Genomic DNA, 26,249 nt, shown 5'->3' with positions numbered 1-26,249 from the left:
CATTAACAATATTTATGACCCCTTCAATAGGGAAGACACTCGCTTGTTTCAAATGTTTAAGAAATGAAACTAATTTCGAAACAAACAAACAAAAAAAAAATATGAAGCAGGAAATAAACTGCAGATCAAAGGAACGCTAAAAGCAAGAATGGGTGAAATGTGATCAACGATAAAGTTTAGTCGAAATATTTTTGGGTTAAGTCCCAACTTCATTAACATTTGAAGTTAATTAACTTTACATGATATTATTGCACAATATTACAAAAAAAAAATAAAATATTCAAATTGTTCACAGATATAGAGTTAGTAGATTCTTCTACCTTGTTTCTTACTATTATGCAATCTCAGAAGATACCTGTCCAGGAATCAGGTTCCAAAGCTGAACAGTAGGTTTATCCCGCTTTCTACTAAAATATGATGGAAGAATTTAAGTACATTATCGTCTGCCAATTAAACACAGTTATATGATGTCTCCGTAGAAAGAGCATTTTAATGAGGAATCAAGGGACGATGCTAGATCTTTAAAATCTTATCGCAGGACTCTCAGAGACTGCGATAAGGGCACTCGATTTTATGCTGGTTACTTTGTTTTCTTAAGGCAGCAAAAGCAAATCATATACTAGCATCTCTCCGTGGTCACAACAAGCAACTGCACCGAAGTCTAAACTTTACAGCATCCTATTGTGTTCCGCACTGTAAAAACAAGCAGAAAATTTCCAAGTCAATCACATTCAAATTAAGCACTTAACCAAACCATTATTTAAATAATGGAAGCAAAGTTTATACACGAAGCCTTTTGTTGAAGAGATTATGTTTCTCGCCTTTGCATGCTTAACATTTCAAAGTAGATTTACAAATTTCATTTTAATTGCATCAGAGACGATACTGTGCACAGGATTTTTCTGTCCGATTTACTAATTTTAATACAATTTTAAAGAAGAGCGAAGACTGACCCAGCTGACTCTGTACCTCGACAGTACATTTTCAGCTCGGTCAACGTTGGTGGTAGTTACTGAGATGGATAACTGCATTTAGCTATATAAGTAACTAAATAAAAACCTCCTCCTCTTTCAACATCAGCTTGAGGACAGGGATAAGGTAGTTCAGAAGGTTGGAATTATGGAATGTATATCCAAGGCTCATATGAGAGCAATGTTACATGTGTTAACTGCATTTGTGGCCTGTTTTTCTAGAGTATTGAATATACATAACGAGTTAAACACCAATTAGCCTGTCTCGTAAAAGTACAAGGGTTTCCTCTCCTTCTCGAAAAACACACAAATTAATCGGAGAACGCACGCGATTAAGACAAAAATACATTTAATGGAGATAAAAAGATTATGAAGTAACCCCGAAGCAATGAGTCCATCCCAAGGCTCAATAAAATGCTAAGTAATGAATATAAAATATTTTAAAACCGCAAACTATATAATTCCTCCCTCCCCAAGAAGAGAATGAAAAACAGCAGAGCTGTTGGAACCATTCAATACAGTTTAAGAGTTCCTGTATTTTACTTGGCTGATCAGATCGCTTTCTGGCTACCATCGTTTTTAATTTGTGTATCGTATTTTTATGTACGTAGAATATATTTATACGTACAAGCAAAAACATTTATCAATGATTTGATTGCAATCTTCACAATGAAAAGCCGTACCATAAACTCCACTACCCTCATTTCAAGTTCTCTTCCGATGTCCTCTTTTTAAGATTAGTTGGCGAGAGCAACTAGTTAATCTGAACGGAAATATAATTCCCCTTATCTTCGAGCGTTAGAGATCAACCAGTCCGTTGTTGGCTATTACATAATGGAAGCATAGTGGATGATCACCCGCGCATTTGTTTGTTTAGGGAAATGGCCACGAGACAGCGCTTCCACGCAATTCCCTCAGTGTATTAGCGACTGCTGTAGGTGACCAGTGGCTATGTTATGCGTTGCTGTGGACAATATGAAACAGGATGTGTGCGCGCGTTGGTAGCGAGGAAACGTACAGCAACACGAGACGCCGCAATAAATATATCGATCAGAGTTGTGCGTTGCCCTGCTATTTTCCCACCCTCCACAACCACCTCCCGCATCTCTCTACCGTTTTTTTTTTTTTCTTCTTTCGGAAAAGTCGTTATCGCGCCAAGTTGCACCTGACACGGAACACGTGACCGTAAGCGTTACTGCTGTGTAAAGGAAAGTGGTAGGTAGCTAGTTCAAATGGCTACGGTCGCGTTGAGAACAGGGCTGACATTATCAACACGAGTAGATGGTGCCATCGAGATCGAACGAGTGGTAGCAATACGTTCTGCACTGAAAACTTTAAACAAAGGAAACAAATGTCTTCATATGTATTAATTATTTTAAAATTCAAAACGCTTTTCGATTATAACATTATCACGGAATTAATACTGAGAATCGAGTTGCTAGCTTGAAACTGATTTCTTTTTCTTTTTTTTTTTCCTGCCGAATTATTAATGTATCTACTGTCCAAACGAAGACGCAGGTTCGGGTCACTGTAGGCATGTATGAAGGATCCAGAACTATGTAGAAAAGGAAAAGATTCTTAGTTCTCCCACGGTACTATTGTAATAGATAGATTTACAACTTGACGTGCAAAAACATTCATGTCGTAAATTTGATTTCAAAATATAAATCCCAAATCAATAGTAATTTTGGACAGAGATACCCAAAAGGCCACAAAAGCTCTTCTCCAGCAGGAACAATTTACTAAATCGAAAATATAGGGAAAGGTTACGCAACTTAACTAATTTACATAATTAGTCTCGAGGAAGTTATGACTCGGGATAGTCAGCCTCTCCAAACTATGAAACAATTTCATCCCAATCAAATATGATTATCATAGAAACAACTGCTGTGAGAGATTCTTGCATGGACGAAAACAGTTACGTAAAATCGCGTTCGCAGGCGGGGTTAAGTAAGTAATCGGATACAGAAACAGGGATTTTAGATTGCTGCAATGATACTAACAATTCTGTTGTGATGTCTGTTACAACACAGAATACCATAACATCTCCAAGAAATGTGTTTTTCCCGTAGTTAGTTTCTTTGATTCCGCACACGAGAGGTTGCTAAACCTGTAGCACATCAAGTGTGGGAAGAGGTCAAGAAGAAAGATGGACTCTGTTAATGGTTCCTTCAAGAACAAACACCACTTGAGAAAGTTATGTTCAAGAGGGCAGATAAAGTGGAAGAAAGGAGAGAATGGTAAATTTGAAGGCAGAATGTGAATAGATATTGGTCGGTAGTTGCTTGCATTTTTATTAGCATATCACAAGGGGACTATTTACTGACCAATTGCTTCGAGTTTAAACCTCTAATAGTTTCGCATATATTCTAGTGCATTTCATCAGGGTAATGAAATTTAAAAAAAAAAAAAATACAATTTGTCGAACAATAAGCAGATTAACGGAAACAGTGACACGGAATATTTGAAAAAAGAGTAACCACGCTGAGCGAGTGCGATTCCTGTTGTTTTATGATGACTAACAAAAGGTGATGAGAAGAGTGTCCGAGATTTGGGCGTACAGGTTTGTGGAGGGTAGAAGCCTGTTCAGTAGAACTGCGTCCATGAAACATTTATAGAAAACACATAGGGTAGAAACAGAATGTCAGTAAGAGAGGGGAGAGAAAGAGTTATTTAATTGGATTGTCCTAAAACTACTCTATTTAAGTTAACATTTCCTTAATCGTTCATGAAAAGTTACGTCATCGTTTTCTTTTTTAACAAAGTTTAAAATGTAGATATCAGGGAATTTTTACTCCCCTGATTATCTACACCTGTTGTAATTTGTAGCTAAGTGCTATGATGGCTAACATCATTGGAACTGCTATTATTAGAATAATATTTCTAATAAACTTACCAAAGTTATCTGGATCCACAGAAGAGTCGACAAATTCTGTTACAGGATCAGTAGTCAATCTAGGACAAAAAAAAATTAAGGATCATAAGGCAATAATATTTATAACATATCAAGGAATAAAAATGCAAAAGAAAATAACAGAAAAGATGGATCCTATCATGCATGCACTGTGTCAGTTTAATGAGAACATCTTTGACAGAAAGGTCTTCTAGTACTAAACCTTCCTTCAAAATGTTCGCCTTCTTTTTGACGTATGCAGGCTGAGAGGTTCGTAGTTTCTTTCAACCTGGGAGTTAGTTCGAAGTTTTTTACGACATTCTGATCCCACTGTAACGGAACCCATTACATTCTCGCCTCTCTCCTCCTCTTCCCAGAATGCCAACTATTCGGATACACGAATGCTGTATCATCAACCATTTCTTGATTTGCTGTGACAGGTGTGGAGCATTTTAATATTGTGAGCCACGTTCTCAATACAGACAACCCCACAGACTGTGAAACCAGGGGGTCGACAAATATTGGAGATATTTTAAATTACCAAAAGAACCACAATTACCTATAGTAACCAAAATGTTACCAGTTAATGAGGTATGAACTTTTTGCGAAAAGATGCAATGGTAAGAACATGAAACCGCTTGTTCGGCGGAGTAATATACTTAGTAAAATACAATGCACTGCACTTCGTATAGTCAATTAACTTAGCTTCAGTTTTAGCTTTAAACTCTCCTGTTCCTATCATCATCATTGAGGGTATATACTCTATGTACTGAATATAAGCAAAAAGAGTATTGTTGCCATGAATCAAAGCCTCAGACAAATTATAGAGATAGTAATATTTATAATTTTCTAATGCTTGGCTGTTTGAAATATGTTTCAGCATTTCACAGGCCTGATTTTCACGTGACTAATTAGACTACTTAATATGGAAGATTACGTAGTTCGAAATGTGGCGTCTTCCTCAGGAAACGCTGACAAGTTTACAAGTTCTAGATGGTCCTAAACTCATTAACAAATCAAGCACGAACCGACTTGACTGGTGATTTTCTGGTTGTCCGTTATTCAGTGTATCAGCTCGCGTGCTTGACAGTGCATTCACTTGATTGCTGCAGTCCGCTTGTGTAGTCCTACGTCAATTAGTATATTAGTAGACTAATTAAAGCTATGCGAAAATCACCTGAGAAACATTTCGCGGAATGTATACTTAATAATATCAGCACCAAACATCTCGCTGGCACAAGTTGGTTTGCTATGAAGTTGGTTTGCTTTATTTATTTTGTAAATCAAGGCTAAGTCAGGTAGTCTTAGAAAAGCAGAAGGTTTTTCTTTTGAAAACAGCCAAAACCGATTCGATAATACAAAAATTTGTAGAAATTGTGGAAGTCTCGCTCACAGAAAGTTAGCGAGCTACGACATTCTGATCCCACTGATGGACAAACAACTTATCAGCGTTTACGCAGTGAATAGTTTTAAAAAATAATTAAGCGAATAATGGACACTCAACAGGATCCGTTATTCACACAACGTTACTGCACGCTGTCATTCTTTCTATAAATTTAACAAAATTTCGAAATGCATAAACTCCACCGCTAACACATTTTTGGAGGCATTAAGGTTACTTCGCTAGATGTAGGAGTTCATTCCGTTTTCACTCTTGTTTCCTGGGGAAATATTAAAAATATAAATCCTCTAATATTTAAAAATATAAATCGGCAGAGTTCACCCACTTCCCAGAAGGGAGTGGGTGAACTCTGCATGGCTAACGACTTCTGGAAATCAGTGGGTAGTTGGTCTTCATCAACAGCGTCAGTGATAACTGTGCTTACAGCTACAACGAGTTTAAAAAGCATCGAAGTGAGAGTACGATGGATGAATGCCACTATCTTGTATTCTTAAATGCAAATCAGTATATTATTTGTAGAAAACAATAACAGTTCTAAAAAGTGTTTTTCCGAGTTGCTGGCTTAAGAATCCGAATTTTCATGAGGAAAAAAAAAATTAACTTTCCCAAACAAAGAGCGATTAATTCGGGAACAAGCTGACAAAAAGTACTAGAAAAAGTTCCACTAGGATCGAACTCGTAATGGTCTTTTTCCTGGTGATCTAGCATTATGAGAGCAACAGCAGTGTTGCCATAAGATTACACATGTATCATGAAGATGTAATCAATGATTTACATAATTATTCCTTGGAATATTTAGTGTTATCATTGTCATCGCCCATCTGATCATTGACCTGTACTGCATTAAATTCTAGAGGGGAAACAAATTCCTCCGCTCAACTAGAGCAGTCTAGAATTGCCTTGATGGGTGACCTGAACCAAGTATTAAATATGCACTTACGTGCCTTCCCAGAGAAAGTAACTCGCTCACATAGGTCTTAAAAGGCCCTCTTGGGTTACTTTGCCTGGTCTACGATGAAACACACAGTTCGAAACGGCTGTCAGGCTAATGAAGCCTGATCGATACACTAATAAAACGTGAATATACGGGCTCCTGGGCAGAGTTCGTGTCTTAAGTAGTGCAAGCCAAGTTTTTACCGTTATAGTCTCCAACTCTAGCAAAATCGAAAGTAATTTCCATTTTATTTGACTATAAACAGGATGGATCTCTGATATTTTCATTATGTATTACCCAATTTGTCAAAATGAAAACTTTCCTGGCCTATTTTTCTCCAGAGTAACTGGAATTCTTTAGCCCTGTTTAACATTAGGAAATCGGTAGGCATCTGGTCTCTTCTTGCTTATGATCAATAATTTAGTTCATGCCTAACGACGATTTGAATACTTAGGCTGTGAAAGCTTAGGCTATTTCAGGCAATATGTGCTGTATAGTTTTGTGGTCAATTTTTTTTATTTGTAGTTGAAAATCAGTTTCGGCAGAAAAACCCCACGGCAAAGATCGACTAACTCAGGAACGGACCGGAAAAAAAATCTCAGAAAATAAAATCCTGGTCAGCCACTAAAATAGAATGTATAAATGTCTTTCTTCTGGGCAGATGTATCCAGAAAAAGCAACACTACTAATGGAAAGAAAACTACATTTTTTTAAGAAATGTGTTCAATAAAATGAAAAAAATTCATTTGTTGTCAAAATACATTAAGTTTAAATTTTGCAAAATGAAACGGGAAAAATAACATGGTGGATTACAGACAGAAACTGAATCTTTGAAAAGAAAATAATAATCTTACCTGTAATGCAGATATGTCGAGGACACTCCAGCTAAAGTTTGGTATGAAGTTATTTACGGGAGCCCATTCAGCAATGGATGAATGTGCACCACACTAACAAGGACATTTCAATTAAAACATTGTAACGAATGCATTTCCAATGTTTCACTACTACTGACATGCGAGCATATCACTTAGAAGTTACAGGTTTTAATAATAATAATGAGACTGATAAGAAAACGTGCCGAAGAAAATTGAGTAGCATTTTCTCAACTGAGAACACTGACCTATTCACTGAAGATTGCAAGCATGTCTGAAATGTCAAAGATATGTAATACTCGTATATCGATATGTCAACATTTATTTAGATATTTTTATGTGGCTCCCACCCACGAATGGTCTTCTAAAACCTATATCACAGTTCGTACTGTTGGTGAGCCAAGATTTTTTTTTTAATTTTTAACAATTTTATATATTTATTTATTTTTATATAGTCCGGAAACCTGCTCTAGAAACTAAACACGGAACTTCAGGCCCTTTCGTTTGCCACCTAAACGCAATCACAACATACAAACCCAATTCCGGAATGTTTGCTTTATTATTAATTAATAAATTACTAGTGAAGTATTACACATCATTTCAAAAATACTGTTTTATAAATTGATGTAACATCTCGAAGTTTTCACTTAATCTTATTCCCATCAAGGTAGGGAGAGGGTGTATTATGAGAAGATTTATAGCGAAATAGGAGTCAGCGGAAATCACTAGCTTAAACGCTAAAAAATGAAAAATTACTGAAAAATCATGCATACCTATTAGTCCTGAACCAAACAAATTTCTTGAAAATAATGCAGATGAAACTTTGAGTAGTGATGTGTAGGCAGTTTTCCTACTGTACTTTGATTGCTGTTCTATAGTTTCGATGAAAATAAACCAAACAAAAAGGCCAACACAAGTATGCTAACGTCAATAACTTTGCATATTGATTTTCATATGACCGGTCATTGGGATTTATTTCCCAATGGATTACGCGTGGTGCTTACTATATTCGAAAAGCGCCCCTCTTGTTGAAAGAGAGTACAGTATTTGGACATCCTTAAAATTAAATTTAAAAATAGATGCGACTTACTTTTGTCTTTCATCGTCACATCAGAAGGTTAATCTTTTTGGAAGATAACGTTAGCTTAAACTTGTACTTTGAAATGTAAATAGATCATAAAGGTGGATTCATATTACATTGGATTAGTGTTTTCAGTGTATTAACATAGCTAGATGCAGGTAAGCGTCTTTTCCAAGTGCATTTCAATGAGCGTGTAGTTTTTTTTTGGTCGGACACTCCTCTTTGTCTCACTTAAATGAAAAGTTACTACGAGAAAAATTCTATATCGGTGCTCCCATTTATCGACGAGGGGAGAGAGAGAGTTGAAAACTTTGCAACATTCTCTCCATTCGTCTTTTCATGTACGTCCAAGCCCTTCACATTCCTTCCGCTTTTTCTACGACTTCTCCCTCTGTTTCCATCCACTGCTGTAATTACTCCAGGAGCAGCGTGACACGATGCCCCAACTTCCTGGATGGGCGGAGGGTGTAGACTAATCTACAGGGGGTGAGAATTTCCGAGAACACACCACAGGAAATAAATTACGTGTCACGAGGGAATGGTCTCAGAGCATCCCGCAATAGTTTGTACGACAGCGCCACCAAGAAGGGGTCGTAATGCAACGTATATGGTTGAAATTAATTAGCAGCTAATACGCGCGACCGACAGAGGGCTCCGTTATAGCACTGCTTCATTAGGGTTAGTGGGCTACTAGAAAGGTAAAAGGCACGAGGAACAAGACGATGCTGAAAATGGCTCCCCTCCCACACTTGAAACTTAAACTGGGATTTCAACAGGATGCTCAAGTAGAGAACATCCTTAGAATAGATTAAATGAAGTTATGATTGCGGCCTGGTTTATAAAGTGTCGCTCAAGATGTTTACGATTAAGAAGGGAGTTGTTATGGAAGCGCTGCGTTTGCTCGACTCACTGGCTTCGTCACAAGGGTGTCACTAACAAAGCACTAGGCAGACATGCACGAACCATCCAGTTCATTAGACTCGTAAAGCGTTAGTCAGCGCGATGTACGTGAAAGAATGGTCAGCCGGGAGGTAAAATGATGGAAGCAATACACAGCGCGCTTCTCTAATAATTCCCTCCGTAATCACACATTTTGATCGACACTTGTAAATCATCTTGCAATAGAATGGCAACTTTGGCTTAATTTTTATAGGAAATATCATTACAAAACGTTCACTCTCAGCTCGCAGGATTTTTCTAAAGGTGGGCGTGTATGGGATGCGATTTTCCAAAGAGGGAGGGCCAACTGTCTCATTTTCTATTATCTACTAGTATATTACGTAGGTAAAAATAATTAGCATTCTTAACTGCTTTCCATGTAGGAAAGAGCATGTGATAGCAACTTCAAGAACTCCACTAATTACCAATCTACTTTTACTCTGTAAAAGTAGATTGGTAATTAGTGGAGTCCTATATAGTTCAGTGGTGAGCTATAAGGGGCTCGCGCGAGCCCTTTGTTAAATTTTTCTCAAATTAGCGAGCCCCTTGTTCTTGTTTACTTTTTCATTTTTTCAAAAAAAAAAAAATTGTTTTGAAATATATTAAGCGACAAACTCATACGGTAACCTAACAAAAATTAGTCTATTCGGCAGTGTATAGATTATTTGGAATTATTGTTTCAACGCCTCTATAATGAATGCGCTCAAGTTTGAAAATAAAATAAGCGCATGCGCTATCTTTACCCTTCTCGTAGCCAATCGTATGGTAAAACCAGTAGCCAATCAAATGTTTTATAAATGATTTCATTCTGATTATATTTTGATAGTTAAAAAATGTTTTTCTTATGTAAGACAAATTAACACAGTTGACTGTGTGCAAATATTTCATGTTTAGATCACGAAATATTTCTTTAAAAATGATAGCTTTTAGAGGTTGATTGTATTCGCACACTTTTTGATTTAATATTTGTACACAAGCTGTATTAATAAACGTTTTCGTGTGAAATACGTTTTTTTTTTTTTTTTTGCTCGACGATGCAAGCCCTTTGTTAAAATTTGTTTCCGTCATAACAATTCTTTAGATGGTTTTGAAACTGACTCAAACTCAACTAAATTAAAAAAAAAAAAAAAACATTTCGATAATAATTTTAGCTCTAATTAAAGTAGAACCAACAGTTACACAAAACATTACAGCTGAAAAGTTTTCCTTCATAACAGAAACAGTTAAGAAATTCCTTGGAAGGACATCTATAAGAAATGCGTGTCTTGGTCCACGAGTCAGTCCTACACTGGTGACATCAGGGACGATGTAATAGTTTCCATCATTTGTAAACCGGACTCTTGAGTAAAAACTTGGTGCGCTCCATTTTTGTTTGTGGTGTGTTCTAGTTTTGCGAAATGACACTTTAAAAAAGGAGATAGAACCAGACTCAGGTGGGATATTGCACAACGTTCCACGCACATTTCACATAAAGTGTAGAATCTTATGGAAAAGTATGGATGGAAAGCGTTTCTTCCTCCCAGCTGACACGTGTTCCCAGAAGAAGTTCAAAAAACACTACGCAAAAAATGCTTCACACTGAAGTGATCCGCCCTATCAACTGCAGCAACAACAACAAAAGTTCGATGACAGGGACAAAAAATTTAACCAAACGTTGAGTAGCAGTGATAGGCCTACACGATAGGTGTAAAACGAATTTTGTTAACATGTTCATTGCCAATCACGCGATATCGCGGGATGCGAGTTCTCACCAAACGGCCGATCACGCATTATCTCGTTGACGTCGCTAACTAAATAAAAAAATAAAAAAAATTTGGCCACCACACGAAATTCCAATTTTCAGCTTGGCAATGAAAGTGTTAAATGAATGTTCGTTTTAGCAATAGGAGTGCAGCGTGCAGAAATTTTGAAATGATCCTAGCATTCGACAGCTTCCACCTCCTGTATTATGTCTCTAAGAAAATCTTATCTCTAAAGCACGATTTCTTCTTTTAACCGACCAGCGTTTACATGTGTACATATTATATTGCATATTACATTCCTAATTTCCTCCGTAACCACTGCTGTTGGTTATTGGTTAATTCGTTTCTATTATTTTCACTCCGTTTTTCACTCAGCATAGAAAACCTTTTTAAGATCAACAGCAATGCTAAGTTTATTAACTAATTTTCCTTTACATTCTTTAATCATTTAGTATTCAATATTATCCAAATCACCAACTCCCAATTTATTATGAATAGCAAAAGGTTTATAGAATCAGATGTGTTGAATCGTCCTTTACGGGATATAAAGTCCGTTGGATCCGTCCTTCATACGCCACTGAGTCACTTAGGCTTAAAACAATCTGATCCAACCAAGTGCTATTAGTTTGTAGCATGGGATGAGTCAGTGGAAGATCGCGCTCTTATCACGAGGACTGACGTACGAGCACAAATCTAGAAGAGTTTCTTGCCGTTGTCTCTAAGGAAAGTGCTACTCAGAATTTTGTGTCTCCTCAGATATAAAATCAGATTCCTCTAAATGATGAATTTTATAGCAATAGGGTACATATAAAAAGCTTTTTTATTCTTGCTATTTTTGACACTATCACTTTTAATTCAAAAATTACTAATCAGAACGTCATTTGAAATCACGGAATCTGAACTGCTATACAATAACACAATGAACACACACAAAAAAAAAAAAAAAAAACCGGATGTTTCAAGTGCAACTCCCGAGAAATTGATTTTTTCCCGTGGTAAAACAGAAAAAAGAACGCAAGAGCCGATGACAGTTTTGAAAGTGAGAGTGAATAATTAATACAGCTATCCGATTATCACGTGCACCTCTAAAAATAAATAAAAAAACCTCTATAAAAAGGAAAGAAAAAAGTTAAAGAAGGAAAGAATCGTGTCTAGAAGAGTGCAAAGTTCATTGACCCAATAGGTGCAGTTGACGGAATATTCCGCGATGCCTCTAAGTGAAACTGAAACAAGCCTGTGATATTTTCAGTATAATCTTTGACCCTGTTAAACCAGTTATCCATTCGGATCCGATGCCATTCACATCGGCTATGTAGGAAGACATTACACGGAAACGCACACTTTTCTCTGCGCACCCACTTTAGAATGTTTTATTATTTTCTTTTTTTTTGTGACGCACTCGCTCAGAGATCCGACTTCTTGTGTAGTGGGTGTTTATCCCGAGCAAACTCTCCGGCACACCACGAATACCAGTCTGTTGTTGTCATGGTACAAACTCGATCAGTCCGTCGATGATTGATGGCGGTTTTTACGTTATATTTTATCACCAAGTTCACGCACATAAACCGCTATTCTGTGGTATGTTTGCCAGGCACGGACAGAAACACTCATCATTCTCTGTTTTTTACCCTCCCTCCTTCCTTTCATATCTTTCCTGTTCAGACCGCCTCGCGGATCAACCGAACTGATGTCTTCGAACCTGTTTCTTATGTCTGCACTCTTGGCACTGCACTCCTCGCCGACGATGATTAATAATTACACGCAGTTATCAATCCTGCATGTCCGGAACACCAACTGTCGGTGTGCGACAATATATTAAGACGACACGGAATAACCTCTGTGCACGCGTGTACGATTCGAGCAGAATAATAGCGGTATACCGAGAATTTAACAAAATACATGCACGTCTGAAGCGCGAGATGAATATTATTAATAATATCGTTAATAATTAGAAAATGCGATCTTTTAGCATAAATTTGCTGCTTTTAAAAAATAAGTTTTTTTTTTAATAATTAGGAAAGCAAACACCTGCAACTGCAAATTAAGTCGCACGATGCGTGCCCAGATTTAATTGCGGTTACCTAAAAAACAATGCTATAAATTTAACCCCGCTGTTTGATCATAAGAGAAGAGAGGGTAATAAAGTGCTTTAGCAAGATTTCCTTAGGGAGTAAGAAAAAAAAATTATCCACTATGATGACCAATAATGTTGACAAATTATAAAGCTATTATAATTATTATTATACTACTACAATAATGATACGAGAGTAATAACGACAGTGTTAGTGATTACGCCATTCTTTTGAAAATCAAAGCGGTCATTCTTTGCTGATTTTAAAATCAGCAAAGAATGACCGCTCAAATTCCCTACTTGTTCTGTTAGGAATGTATTCAGCATATTAAAATAAGTATCTGGAAGAACTATTTCTTTACGAGTGTAAGCAATTATTAATATCAATTACATGTTAAAGAAGAGTTATGAGAAACGACTGAGAAACTTTTGATCATCCGTTAAACATGTATTGTCACAGATCTACTCAGCACGAGTCACGAATGCATCTTCTGAAATATGGCTAATATGCAAATACGTTTAATAAATTTATCGACTTGAAAAGTTTTGCATCCTGCATGTTAAATAACAATTCTTTAATGTTAGTTGATGAAATTTTAAAGAAATATTTATTTAGAATATCAAGCCAAAATGACTGAATAACCATTCTGAGGAAATAAACGATAATTATTCACAAAGAAATGCAATCGTGATTGCAAGATCGTGAAGCAAATCGTTTAGCTCAGAGGCAACTTACTAGATTCAACCAACCGCGCTATTTGTGTTGAAACAAATTAACGGCTTACTAGTAAGAGCGCTAAGTGATGAGTCCCCCCCCCCCTGTTTAATTGCATCAGTTTTCTGCTTAGATATTGTAAAAAGTAGTGCGTATCTGGAGTGCTCCTGTGCAAAGATCAGAACATATGCTTAGCAATGAGTGTGAAGCAGGGAGGGGCAAGAAAGATGTGTGAAATGAACCTATGAGGATGAAATAAAGATGGTACTGGTAAAGGTTTCTGAGTGAAGTGGGGAAAAAAAAGTGCGGTCGTTAACGTATGATGGTATTATAGCTACGTACTTAGATCTATCTATTTTGTGGGAATTTGTTCTACTTCTACAAGAGAGGCATTTAATTAAACTTAGGTTGCAAAGCAATTACAAACGAGATTCACAAATATTTGAACGACAGCAGCATTCAAAACATTTTCAAGGAGATTAAGCGCATATCTTTGAAGAAAGTGTGAGAAACTGTGCTAGACCGATTAAAATCGGGAATATTAATGTCTTGAATTTTAATTTCTCCAGAAATGAATCCTTACCATATCTATGCATCTCTGAATTTTAATGTCTTTTTTTATTATAAGACATTAAAATATTTACATAATAATTTTAATGTCTTTTTTTTATTATAAGACACTTAAATATTTACATAATATAAAGGGTTGCTTTCTACAGATAATACTACAGTTTTATTTTTAAAAGAATGCGCCTTTTTAATCCATTATCGGCACTAATAATTCAGATAAGAACAGTTTTTAGATTACGTTCTCTTCCGATGTACTTAGGTCGCTTCAGTAAACGATCTGAATGCTTTTATTTTAACAAAAGACAAAAATATTCCAGAAGTCCATTTATATGCATAAATATTCCATTAAAAGGTCCATAATAGCGAGGTACTCGAGATGGTATTTTTTGAATACAGTATGATTTTGTTAATAATTATGGAATATTAAAGCTATTAATCTTAAATCAACTGCACAGCGATGTTAAAGAAGTTCAGAAGCCACAGATAACAACAGGAAAACGTCGGTCTTGGAGCTGCTTCGAGAACCAATCTAAACGAAAGCATTCGCAAGACTGCATGCTGCTGGGAGACAAACTGTCATACGGCTTTGCTTCAAAATTGAGTACATGTATTTTAAATTCATAGGACACAGACTAGCGGCGAGGTCCTCAGAAGGTCACTTTAATTTACAACAACAACAACAAAAAAAGTCATCTTGTGGCCTACATGTTATTATAATTATGTTCATCTCGAAGAGACTTCCGATTGCCATAAATGCATTTGATTTAATATAAGTATTAATAAAATATTTACTTTGGACAACTTGAATAGCTTGATTTTAAGCAGAACTTCAAAGGAGCGTTAGGAAATTAGCGCCCACATCAATGCGTCTTTGCAAAAAGATCAGTGCTTCACAATTCATAAAAAGTATTAAAATAGCACAGCATCAACTTAATGATTGGCAGAATCCAACTTCATTTGACGGATAAAACAGTTTTACGCTAATCAACTCTGCAACTATTCAGTTCAATTTCAATTCAATTTATAGATTTTATTTTTGTAAATTTTAATAATAAGAAAATTAGATTCAAATGAGTTGAAATTTTTCACAGGACTGTTTCCAATTTGATCCACTCTATTTACCTACTAGTTGAAAGCCCGCTTTATATACGTGACATAAGTTGCACTTTAATCTTATAAGAGGACATGGAAATACATAACAAAGTCTTGACAATTCAATGGAGGAAAAAAAAAAACATGAAATTTACATGGCAAAATCGAGCTGTTGGAGCAATTAAAAAGTGCAGCTCATAATAAATAAAACACAATAAAATTCTATTTATATTCAAGGCACTGCTGATTGATATGAAGATCAATGTTTCAGAAACGACAGCATCATTTCGAACAATATGAATTGAGAAGGTCTGCGCGGTTAGCTGTGGCTATGCGCCTCACAACCATATGCCTGGGAAATGAGTGTCCTGGGTTCGATTCCCATCGCTGACGTGAGGAGCTTAAGGATCTTTCTCAGCCATAGCCAAGTTAGCTGGTCTTGGGCGTAGAAAGTAAGGTTTTTCTCCCCACTTTATCTGGGAGTTTTCATCCAGCAAAGCAGGCAAACCGGCCTTGAGAAATCAAGACTACTACGGACGTAGGATACACCGGGGCATAGGGTTGACCACCTTATCCTGTGAACGGTTTGAGGTCCGATGATTAATAAACCCTCGACACCGCAAGGTAAAAGAGGGGAAGGAAAATGAGATGAATTGAGAAGACAATTGATGAAGCGGGGAGTATACGCAGCACATTGTTTCTGCCCAGAAATTTAATGAAACATTGCTCATATCGAGTATACAGTTAAATGTAATGTATACGTGCAGTTCCCAGTTTTAAGAAAAAATTTGACAAAAAATGAAATAATTTTACTATTTATTTAAGAACTTTCTCTGCTGTTTACTATTCTGAGGGGTGCGAAATTCTTACCTACAAATATAGCACCGTGGCTCAGTCGGTATGACGATGCCCTTTGGTTGGAAAGACCGAAGGATTAGAATTTCGTCTACAACACAAATAATCTTCCTTCCCATAAGGACTTTTCACCTGAGGGTGAGTTTGCTGGTAAGTGTTTCTTTTCCGTAAGTAGGCAAGCTACCACCCATAAATACATATCTCCAAAAATGGCATATCCACTCATAGGGGAAAGCAGAGGCAAACCAAAAAACAGAAGTAAACCAATAACATATAACTGGCTCTAAATTCTTAGACAAAATATCCGACTCTGAAAGTGGACACCACTATATTCAAATGACATGAACTCCTCTTAAATAAGCCAGTGGGGAGTAAGAAAAAAAATCATGGTCTTTAAAGCAGAAGGATCCCACAGGGTGGAGACAACCATCTTAACCCTGTTGAGTTGAGATGTTTGTTATCAGAAAACTGATAACGCATTTTACTGATAACCAAAATATTTTATGCGAAAGAAAAGCATGATGCGAAACATGTTGGTTATCTGCAACATGATTTGTTTCCAACAAAAATATTTGACAACGACGACTTAAGTAAAGTCGTTGACTTCACATAAATAATTCGAAGAAATAGAATGAATGCATTTTGATTAAACGAACGCCGTTGCGGATGACTGTTCGAAAAAAAAAATGTAACAAGCAAATTGAGAGGATTATGGAAAAACGTCTGGAACGGAAACTCACATTTGTAAGGGCGACGCTGAACAAGCTTTAACCCCTCCCCCTTTTAAATCATGTGATAACGTCCGCTCCTCATCTCTGAGGAGGATAGATGGTACTTAAGACTTCTTGAAGCTCTGAGGTTCTACGAAAAGTGAAGTGCAGCAACCTTGCTTAAGAATCTACGCTACAATTTTACTAATGCCAGCAGTTTATATTCTTTCGATGCTAACAACTGAGAACATCGACTTTTGCTAAAAATCAATAAACACTAGATGGAAAAACTTTAGTAGATTCAAAATCAAAAGGTCAGAGATAACGGGACAATCCTTCGCATGAGTGATATTATAACAGAATATTATATTAAAGGAATAAATTGAATAAAAAGTACTTTTTAGAAAGCGAGTTTCACAATATGTGCTTATGCAACCTAAATGGATTATATTTCTCCAAACAATTACATATAAATGTCCGCATAATCATTTTAATTATATAACACTTGTAATTTTACATGTCGCCGTACAGTTTGGATGGAGATATTATTGCAGTCGAGTGTGAAAGGAGGTACCACTACATCAACACAATTCATTCTGAAGTTAATCGAAGACAAAGTTGTTCATAACTTGAAAAATAAGGAAATTAACCTAATTTGTTTAAATGAACTGCGTGAGCATTCATTCTAACGACTTGCAGACATTGGGATTGTTCGATGCATGTTTTAATGTTATCATTGCAACTGCATGAACAGCATACTTGCATTTCAAGAAGACACGCGGCATTTATAAGTGCAAATGCATCAACCACATAACAATGGTGTATAAATGGAAAACATGTGATTCGTTGCCAAAATGGATCATTTTAGATGACGTACAGTTTTCAACACACTCTGATGAAGAAAAGACAAACTGTCTCAGATCGCCCGTAACATAACTGGACAGCCAACAGAGATCTTGTATTTCTGTAAAAAAAAATATATATATTTATCCCAAAGAAGTCTGCAATTTTAAAGAAACGCTTTTCTACTGCGTTTCGAGAATTTAGTGCATGTCTAATCGGACATCGCCTTCTGCTTTTCCACATGCTTGACCCAGAGGTTATCTGAAACTAGACAGCAGGTTGAGGGGAGGGGGAACCGAAGTAGGTTAACTAGCTCGGTGATTTATGTCAGGCAAAAATTTATTTCAGGGACCTACGATAATAGCGGATGGGAGGACAACACTATGAGGAACGAACAAGTTTGTAATATTACAAACAAAAAACTTGTTTTTAAGAGTCTTCCTTCTTCACAGATGGAAAGCACTTTTCTTAATGTGGTCATTTGAAAGCTTTTTTTTTTTTTAATCTAAATTAGAAGTTAAAGCCTAAAACATGTGTATGAACTCCATATTTCTCAGTAGGTGGCGGTACTGCTGCAAACCCAATATGCTGTTTTGTGCGATTCCATCAGTTAGAAGGAAATGTTTATTTGCTAGTGCTCAAGTTGCCAAGTTCCAGAAACGTTGCGTGGGAGAAGATCGGGTGGAAATGTTTGCATAGCCTCGGTGTTCCTGGGTATCCTAGAGGACAAATTGATTTAACTACAAACAACTGTCAGATTTAAATACGAAAAAGATTAGCAAAATAAAGTAACTTTTGCCAACAACACCCAATATTTCTCGTAGACGGATAAAAAATAATTGCCATACCAACAGAAAAGTAAATACATTTGTAGAGGAACACATATCACGTAGGCACACATTTCCATTGGATTTTGCGATAGCGCACTTCATCTCAATCACTTCCCTCCAACGTACATTGCAGCCATTCAGAGACACTCATGACAAAGTCTCTCTCTCCCCTCGTTACAAACAACTGAAATCCTTCAGGACTAAGAAAAACAGCTACAACGTATTCGAGTGTGATCGAAGGGAGTTATTTCTTTAAATTTAACTTAAATTTTCGTCTGCATCGCGGAGTCAAAAAATTCGACGTGTATAAACTTGCAGATCAGCTTATGGACATTCTTTGATGAACGCGAGACATCCGGGTCTCTAGAGAATCTGAAACTTCACCCGCAAAAGAGACAAGCAGGAATGTCATTTTCAAATAAAATGGTAGTTCCCACCATATACACGTTACAAACCCAGTCGTAATTACTATTCTCTTATACTCGTTTGTTTAATAAATACTTCGACTGTGTAGCGCAATGGAGCCACATTAGCACACGCACGCACACAGAGAGAGAAGCCAAATCATTTGAATATTCGAAAAAAAAGGTGAAAAGCAGGGGGATGGGTGCAATCTAGAAGCGGCTACTTGGTCGACATTTGACAATGTCAGCTAATTAGCCCGGTGGGAAATTCGAAGAAAAAAAAAACATAATAGCAGCAACAACAATTTTTAATATCGGTAGTAGTTTCTAAATTGCAGTCAACCTCTAGTCCCCTTGGCCCTTAGTGAAATAATATATCCATATTCGTTTGCACTTTTGCCTCCAAACTTTTTTCTTCACTTTTCCTATTTTTAAATGAGCGCTTTGATTAGTTTTAATATCGATGAGGACGATGTTTATTCATTTTTATAATTAGTAAACTGCAATGCATTCAATAGCGAAATACGAGCACTTCACTCTCTTTCTACCTTATTTATCGCCTTATCTCATTTGGCTAATCGCAGCGGAAAAACTTTTATCACCGAAGTTAATGTGTAATAAACAGATTTACTAGCGCTACCTGACATCTGGAGGCGATTCTCTCAGCTAATCTTGATTCATAATGTTTGTATTCTTGTTTAACAGTAAATTCGACACGTCTTTGTTGCTACTTTAAAAGTTTCCTCAGGTCAGCTCTTATTTCTTTGCTCCACACTCCTAGCAACATCATTTATGACAGATCTCCAAGAATATCCATGCAAGGATTTGCTATATAGCCTTCCCGTAGAGACCGAGTAATGTAGCAGATATAATAACAACCACACATACACCATTAGGTCAGCTTGATAGATAATCTTGAAGGACTTAATAATTTCCTAGGAATAGAGTAATACGATCACTTGGGAAAGTGTTGTAACTTCACACATCAGTTAATGCTACGCCACTTGATAGGACCTGGAATGTTGACAGACAGGCAATTCAAGCCATACTACACGGCATAAGTTTGTGGCATTCCTAAACTTAATCTTATCTGCATATAAATGAAGCAATTATTAAAAAGAGTTCCGTTCATAGTATGTGACTTTCGTTAAGCCATCTTGGAAGTACTGGTAATCTATAGCACTTTAATCAATAATATTTTATCTAGTTAACATATTGCATATTTAGTACCTTACGCCTAATACTGTAAGTTCAAGACCAGACGAGCAATGTAACGCGTATCTTAACCAAAACCAGAACATGCTATTGTTACGTAATCATTACATCACATCCGTCTGTTTGCTTGAACGAAAGTATGTACGGTGATGAAAATAAAAATTAAATTAATAACTAAAATAATATAAATTGAATTAAAAATTTCATAGCCAACATTATTATTATTATTATTATTATTATTATTATTTGACACCTCCAGGGAGTCCGAAGACTCATCCAGGGAGAGTGTGAACAGCCTCCACATAATTTTATTTAAACAGACACTATACAAATATTTCAAGTAAATCCAATTAAAATTATTAGACGAAGCTAAAATACGGTGCAATCAAGAGTTTTTGATAGAACTAATAATTCTGAAAGGATCCTGTTGATCACGAGTGAACTTTCTTTCGAAAAAAGTCTCCGCTTTTATCTTTAATTTCATATCAAGTCATAATATTGCACTTGATTACCAAACTTGTGGAAGCAGACGATAAATGTTGTTTCTCTTTTTTGTTCCACTATTTAGCAGCTTTCAGTTTTTGTTGTCACTCGCGTTAAAATCACATAATCTGACCGCTTTAGAATAAATTTTAAAAAAATTAAAAGAAAAAAACCGGTCTGGGTAGTGACCCCTTCCTATAATGCATAGCATCATACATGTCCGCAAGGAGATGTGCTTTGCATTATGGAGAATACTATGGAAAGTGATCAGAACTTACTCCATCTTTACCACGAGTTGCCCCTGTCCTGAAAGGTTGCTTACGCTTGGATCCGCCGAAACTTTTATAGTGTCTATATTCGGTACGAAACTCTTGTAGTTTCTATATATTCGGCTTTGAAATAATGTTGAATTCAATATCCACTTAATTTGTATAAATTCGCATCCCCGAAATGAAGCCTTTTGGCTCTTTATTTCAGTTAAAAGAGAAGTCTTTTGGGAGATTAGGAGGCACTTTTTTTTAATTACTTTTTTTCTTTTATATTTTTTTCGCCGTATTATTGCAGATAAGTCCAGTTCTATTCTATAATTAAACAAAATGTATATGTTGGCATGTTTCGATGGACCACATTATCGATCGATGATTTGAATTGTTTGCATTAAAAATTTAAATCAAATGGTTCGAATCAAGTGGCGGAATCTTCAACTAAACTTCATTCGTCTTATAATAAGTTTAGTTTAATCCTTTATCCAAGTGTGAGCAAACAAAGTTTGCGCCTGAAAGTATCTTCAGGACTGGGGTAAGGTAGTGCAACATCAGGCGACTTGTTGCAAAGGTGGAGAAAGTTCTCATCACTCCTATCTCAGTATCTCCCATAATGCAAAGCACATCTCCTTGTGGATATGTGTAATGCTATGCATTAAGGCAAAGGACACTACCCATAGCGGTTTCGACCTTTATTGAGGTCTCGTCAGTGGAAGCCAAGTCCAGTAGTGGAGATACAAAGGCAGAAGCAATGAGAGGTCATCCCAACCTATAGGAGTTGCCAAAGCGTGTGCAACCTTATTATTAAATTACTCCGGATTCAGAGAAAGATGTTGAGAGTTTATTTTTCACTTGGTTAGACTATAATAAGTTTAGTTTAATCCTTTATCCAAGTATGAGCAAACAAAGTGCCTTAATGCATAGCATTACACATATCCACAAGGAGATGTGCTTTGCATTATGGGAGATACTGAGATAGGAGTGATGAGAGCTTTCTCTACCTTTGCAACGAGTCGCCTGGTGTTGGACTACCTTACTCCAGTCCTGAAGATACTTTCAGGCGCAAACTTTGTTTGCTTACACTTGGATAAAGGATTAAACTAAACTTATTATAGTCTAACCAAGTGAAAAATAAACTCTCAACTTCATTCGTCTTATTAAACTTTTATTATTATTGAAATTTAAATTTCATCATTTTTGTTTCTACTGCATGTATATTGGATTCGTATAACCAAAATGCATTTAATAATTAAAATTTCTCACGTTTGTAATTTATTATAAAGTAATTGTTATAAAAATAAATACCTTTGTAATTATTCGAGTTTGAATGAAATATTATTATACCTTCTTCCATATTGTGTTTGCCTAAGAGGAGGGTGCGAGGATACTGAAAGTTTGGGAAATACCGCTCTAAGTGATGAAATTCGCCGTTCACCTGAAGACATCTATCCATGTCCACGGCGGGATTTGAATCCGTAGTATGTTGGCTGACGAGACGATGAGTTAACCGCTTGGCGAACCAGGCAGGCATTTATTATCACTAGTTTTGATCCTTTTGCCATTGAAACAGTCCGACTGAAAACTGAAATGAATTGGCACATTTCAGTCGATATTCAATAATCGCTTGCATTATCTGAGACGTTTTGCCAAATTTGAATGAAAAAAATATCTAACTGACGAAGACTGAAATGGCAGGAAAATTTTCTGTAAAGATGATAAACACCGAATAAAATCTGTCTGGTTTGTTGTGCGGGTGGGGGGGGGGGGATGGGAAGAATAATACGACAAAAATGTTATCTGTAACGGAAGAGAATAATATCCATCACTAACAGTTTTATCTGGATTTTAGCGGGGAAAAAAAGAAAAAACTGTTCAAGCGGTTGGATTGGTTAGAATTATGGTTGTGCAGCCAGCACATTTTGTCTATTTATTGCTTGTACTCTTCCAGGCGGTTTTTGTACGTTTTGCGGGATGAAACACCAAAAGCTACGAGGCAGAAAACTACCATCCCAGTATGAGACAAGTCAATTCACCTTCCGATGAAAAGCTCTTAAAGGTCTTTCGTACCCTGCACAAGATGCGAACTGAGGCCTTTTTAACAAAAGGACACTGCTGATACCGACTGAGCTCCGGAGGGTCATTAAAGCGGTTCAAATAATTGCAATTTGTTATTTCAGTATAATATTTAACGAAACTATTTTCTCAAGAAGGGAAAATAGAAGTACATAAATATCGTTAATTATTACTCAAAAAAAAAAGCTCGTTCCTTTTTTCCAGTTATGACTCACCTCTCTGGTTTATTTTGTTTGCGGCATCATGCATTCTTTGAATAAGCAACCCCTCAAGCAACTTAGAATTTCAGCTTGTACAATCAAAGAAGTGTACAGCATGTGCATGTATAATAAAAAAAAAATCTAGACACCGTGTGTTTGTGTGAATGAATGTGTTTTTAGCTAGGACTGTATACAGTGGGTTATTTCGTCTCTTGGACAACAGCTGTGATGTCAAAGGTCACTGTAGAGCCAAGCTTAGTACCACTAACCTCCTGAGAGAGGGAGAGAGAACCGGAAGAATCTTGACATTGATGCAGGCAACCTCTGGACTCGCACCTCATAAATCAGCTGTGGAACGCCTTCTCTCTTCTGGGGCATCGAGGGGTGACACACAACAAAACGCCAAAGCAACAAAAAAGGGACATTACTTCACTGTCATCCGAAGCATTTTTAAGCTGCTGACATGGGGGATGTTGTCGTCTTTTGTGTTCTTGCACGTGGGAAGTGGAGAGGATTTAGTAGATAACGTGCTGAAAATGCTGGTGTATCTAAGAAAGGTTTCTTTTCCGATAAGGGATTTTTCGCCTTTTTCGAATTCTCAGCAAGGTATTTTTGTACCGTCTGTGTTTTTTCTTTCAAACTATTGGCGCATCTGTCTTCTCCACTTGATTCAGTGTCTTCTTTCTGTTACGGGTACAACACTAAACACGTTACTCATTGAGGTCGGAAGATTACAAGTGAGAGAGAGAGAGAGAGAGAGAGAGCCAGTAAAACTGTAAGATGTTTCGCCAGTGTCCGCCCGCATGCACACACATACCTCTCTTAAGACTGACTCGTCCATAATTTTGCTGCACTCTTTTGGGAGGGATAGAACCATCGTAGATTAACACATTCACACACAACAGGGAAAAAAGCTTCGCACTGTGATTCTATGACTGAAAAGATGAATTATCTTGCAAACATAAACTCCGATGCATTCTAACACCATTCATATCTGCTGCTCAAATTAACCTCGGGTGTAATTTGGGTTACTGTTATAAACGATACGCAATTGCTTTCACAACATTGTAATTGCTTAAGTATAATTTTTCCTTAATTTCAATGGAAAATACCAGTGCAAATGGAATAAGCTATTTATATATCAGAATTGTTTCTTCTATGGATGCTAAGTGATGTTCAAACTATCTTACACATTATTTTGTATTTCCATCCTAAAATTATTCTTTAATTCAAATAGTCACAAAACTCGCATCTAATTATTAAAATTCCTCTTTTAAAATCTATACAATAAAATCATCCTACTGACGAAATTCTCAGGGGTTTTTTTTATTATAAATTTATAAATATATGAATTTTTACTAAAACTTCATACATTTATAAATATTAGAAATTTAAACTTAAAAATCCCCAATTTACAAATTAGCAGAATTATAAAATAACATCGAAGTTATCTGCAACTGAATACACGAATGAATCCTACTTTTCGTTGTTTTCTACGATATGCACTTTCGTATAAGCTTTGATCTGTTTTATTCAACAACAAAATCAATGGGGCGTCATTTAGTAACAACAAACGAGCCATAACGTGGAAATAATGCGTCGCGGTTCCTTTTCGCCATCGCTGATTTCTGATGCTTTAAATGTTTGTTAACATGTCCATCTGGCTGGCTGAGTTGGTACTATTTCCGTTCTTCAAACCACAGTCGTCGTCTTTAGATAATGGTAGATCACTCCCGTTTAAGAACACCATTCTGCTTACTTGCGGATTTCACCGGCTTGAAAAATTTTTTTTTTTCTTCTCCTGAAGAGAAAGATTCGCGATTCTTTAATCCTTAGTCCATTCATAGCAGTGGGAGACTCCGTATCTCAGTTCGTGTCGACAACATCCTTGGGTTTGGAAGACTTGGTTCGAATCTAGTCTAGGACAGAAAGAAACTTGATAATGGCTTCCCTACTTGGGTTTTTTCATCGCTCACAACAGGCAAAAACTGGCTAGCGAATATACGCAGTTAAGAAATAACACGCTGCTCCGTAAGCTTAGTGCTTAGGCAATAATCACCGTAAGCTGAATCGCGGTTGAGATTCAAATAGAGAATTTTTAAGAGTTTCCATCTTACTCATACTGTGGTATGCGGCATATTCGAGAAAAGTATTTGTTTCTCATGATGAAATACTTTTTCATCATGAAAAAAGAGTATGCGGAGAGATTCGAAAATGCTACGGGCAAAGAGAAGGTAGATCGAAGGACTGCCTGTGTTATGACAATCTAATAAAAGCCGCTTGACAAATGACTTTTTGTTGTTTCCTGTATCCTTCCCTATTCCTCTGAAGGCCAGAGAGAGATAGACAAACTAAGATCTCTATACAGTGTGGACATGGATTTTGAAGCTGTTCAGAAAAATGTGAACGGATACAAAAGTTTCGATAGTTTCAATGTTGTGACGAAGCCGACTTCAAAGTTTAATTATTCAGCGTACTAAAATATTCTGTTGGCTTATCCTTCGATTTTGAAGCTAACTCATCGAAAACTGTCACTGTGAATATGATTTCAGGATTATAGCTAATTGTCTTTTTTAAATACACCCCAATTACTTTTCCACTCTTAAGAGATCCCTTTGCTTTTAAAACTACAAGCCGATAACAGAGCTGGCCCTCAGCTCCTGGCATTCTTTCTAAGATAATCCCTCCTGAAATATGTTTTCATTCACTTAAATGGATCGAAATTTGTATGAAGGCCTCTTAAAGTCTTTAGAAAAGCAGAGTTGCTTTACATATTTCTCATCTCGCAAAGAGTCAAGTAAAGAAAAAAAAAGAAGAATATTAAAGCTTCACTGTCGAGTGTGAATTAGCAAAAAAAAAACGAACAACATTATTCAATAATCTCAGGAATGCCACTGAAAGTGCTCTTTCTTTAAACCAGAAGTTACAAAACCGAGCACTTGCTGCTACTTAGGGGGGGGGGGTAGGAAAGAGAATATGAATGTTTTGAATTGGTAAAGCTAATAGCGGTATGTGCATATTTAAAAATTTCCTTTTCAGAGAAAAGAAATTAGCTAGAATTAGTCTATATACTTAACAGAATATTATAAGT

The 26,249-nt window shown here is 36.5% G+C and overlaps 1 protein-coding gene across 1 annotated transcript in view; it reads right to left on the bottom strand.

Annotated features, from left to right (window-relative positions):
• LOC150097447 (tyrosine-protein kinase transmembrane receptor Ror-like) overlaps positions 1-26,249 on the bottom strand; it is a 347,787-nt gene that overhangs the window by 187,601 nt on the left and 133,937 nt on the right. Inside the window, exon 3 of the mRNA XM_090406920.1 lies at positions 3,868-3,926. Within this exon, the coding sequence (XP_090263046.1) occupies positions 3,868-3,926 (59 nt within the window). The remainder of the gene's footprint in view (positions 1-3,867; positions 3,927-26,249) is intronic.

Source organism: Typopeltis vanoorti, chromosome 17, assembly GCF_054136105.1.
Source record: "Typopeltis vanoorti isolate ZY-2024b chromosome 17, IOZ_Tvanoo_1.0, whole genome shotgun sequence".
NCBI classification, from domain to species: Eukaryota; Metazoa; Arthropoda; class Arachnida; order Uropygi; family Thelyphonidae; genus Typopeltis; species Typopeltis vanoorti.
This window is presented reverse-complemented; position numbering and strand designations above follow the sequence as displayed.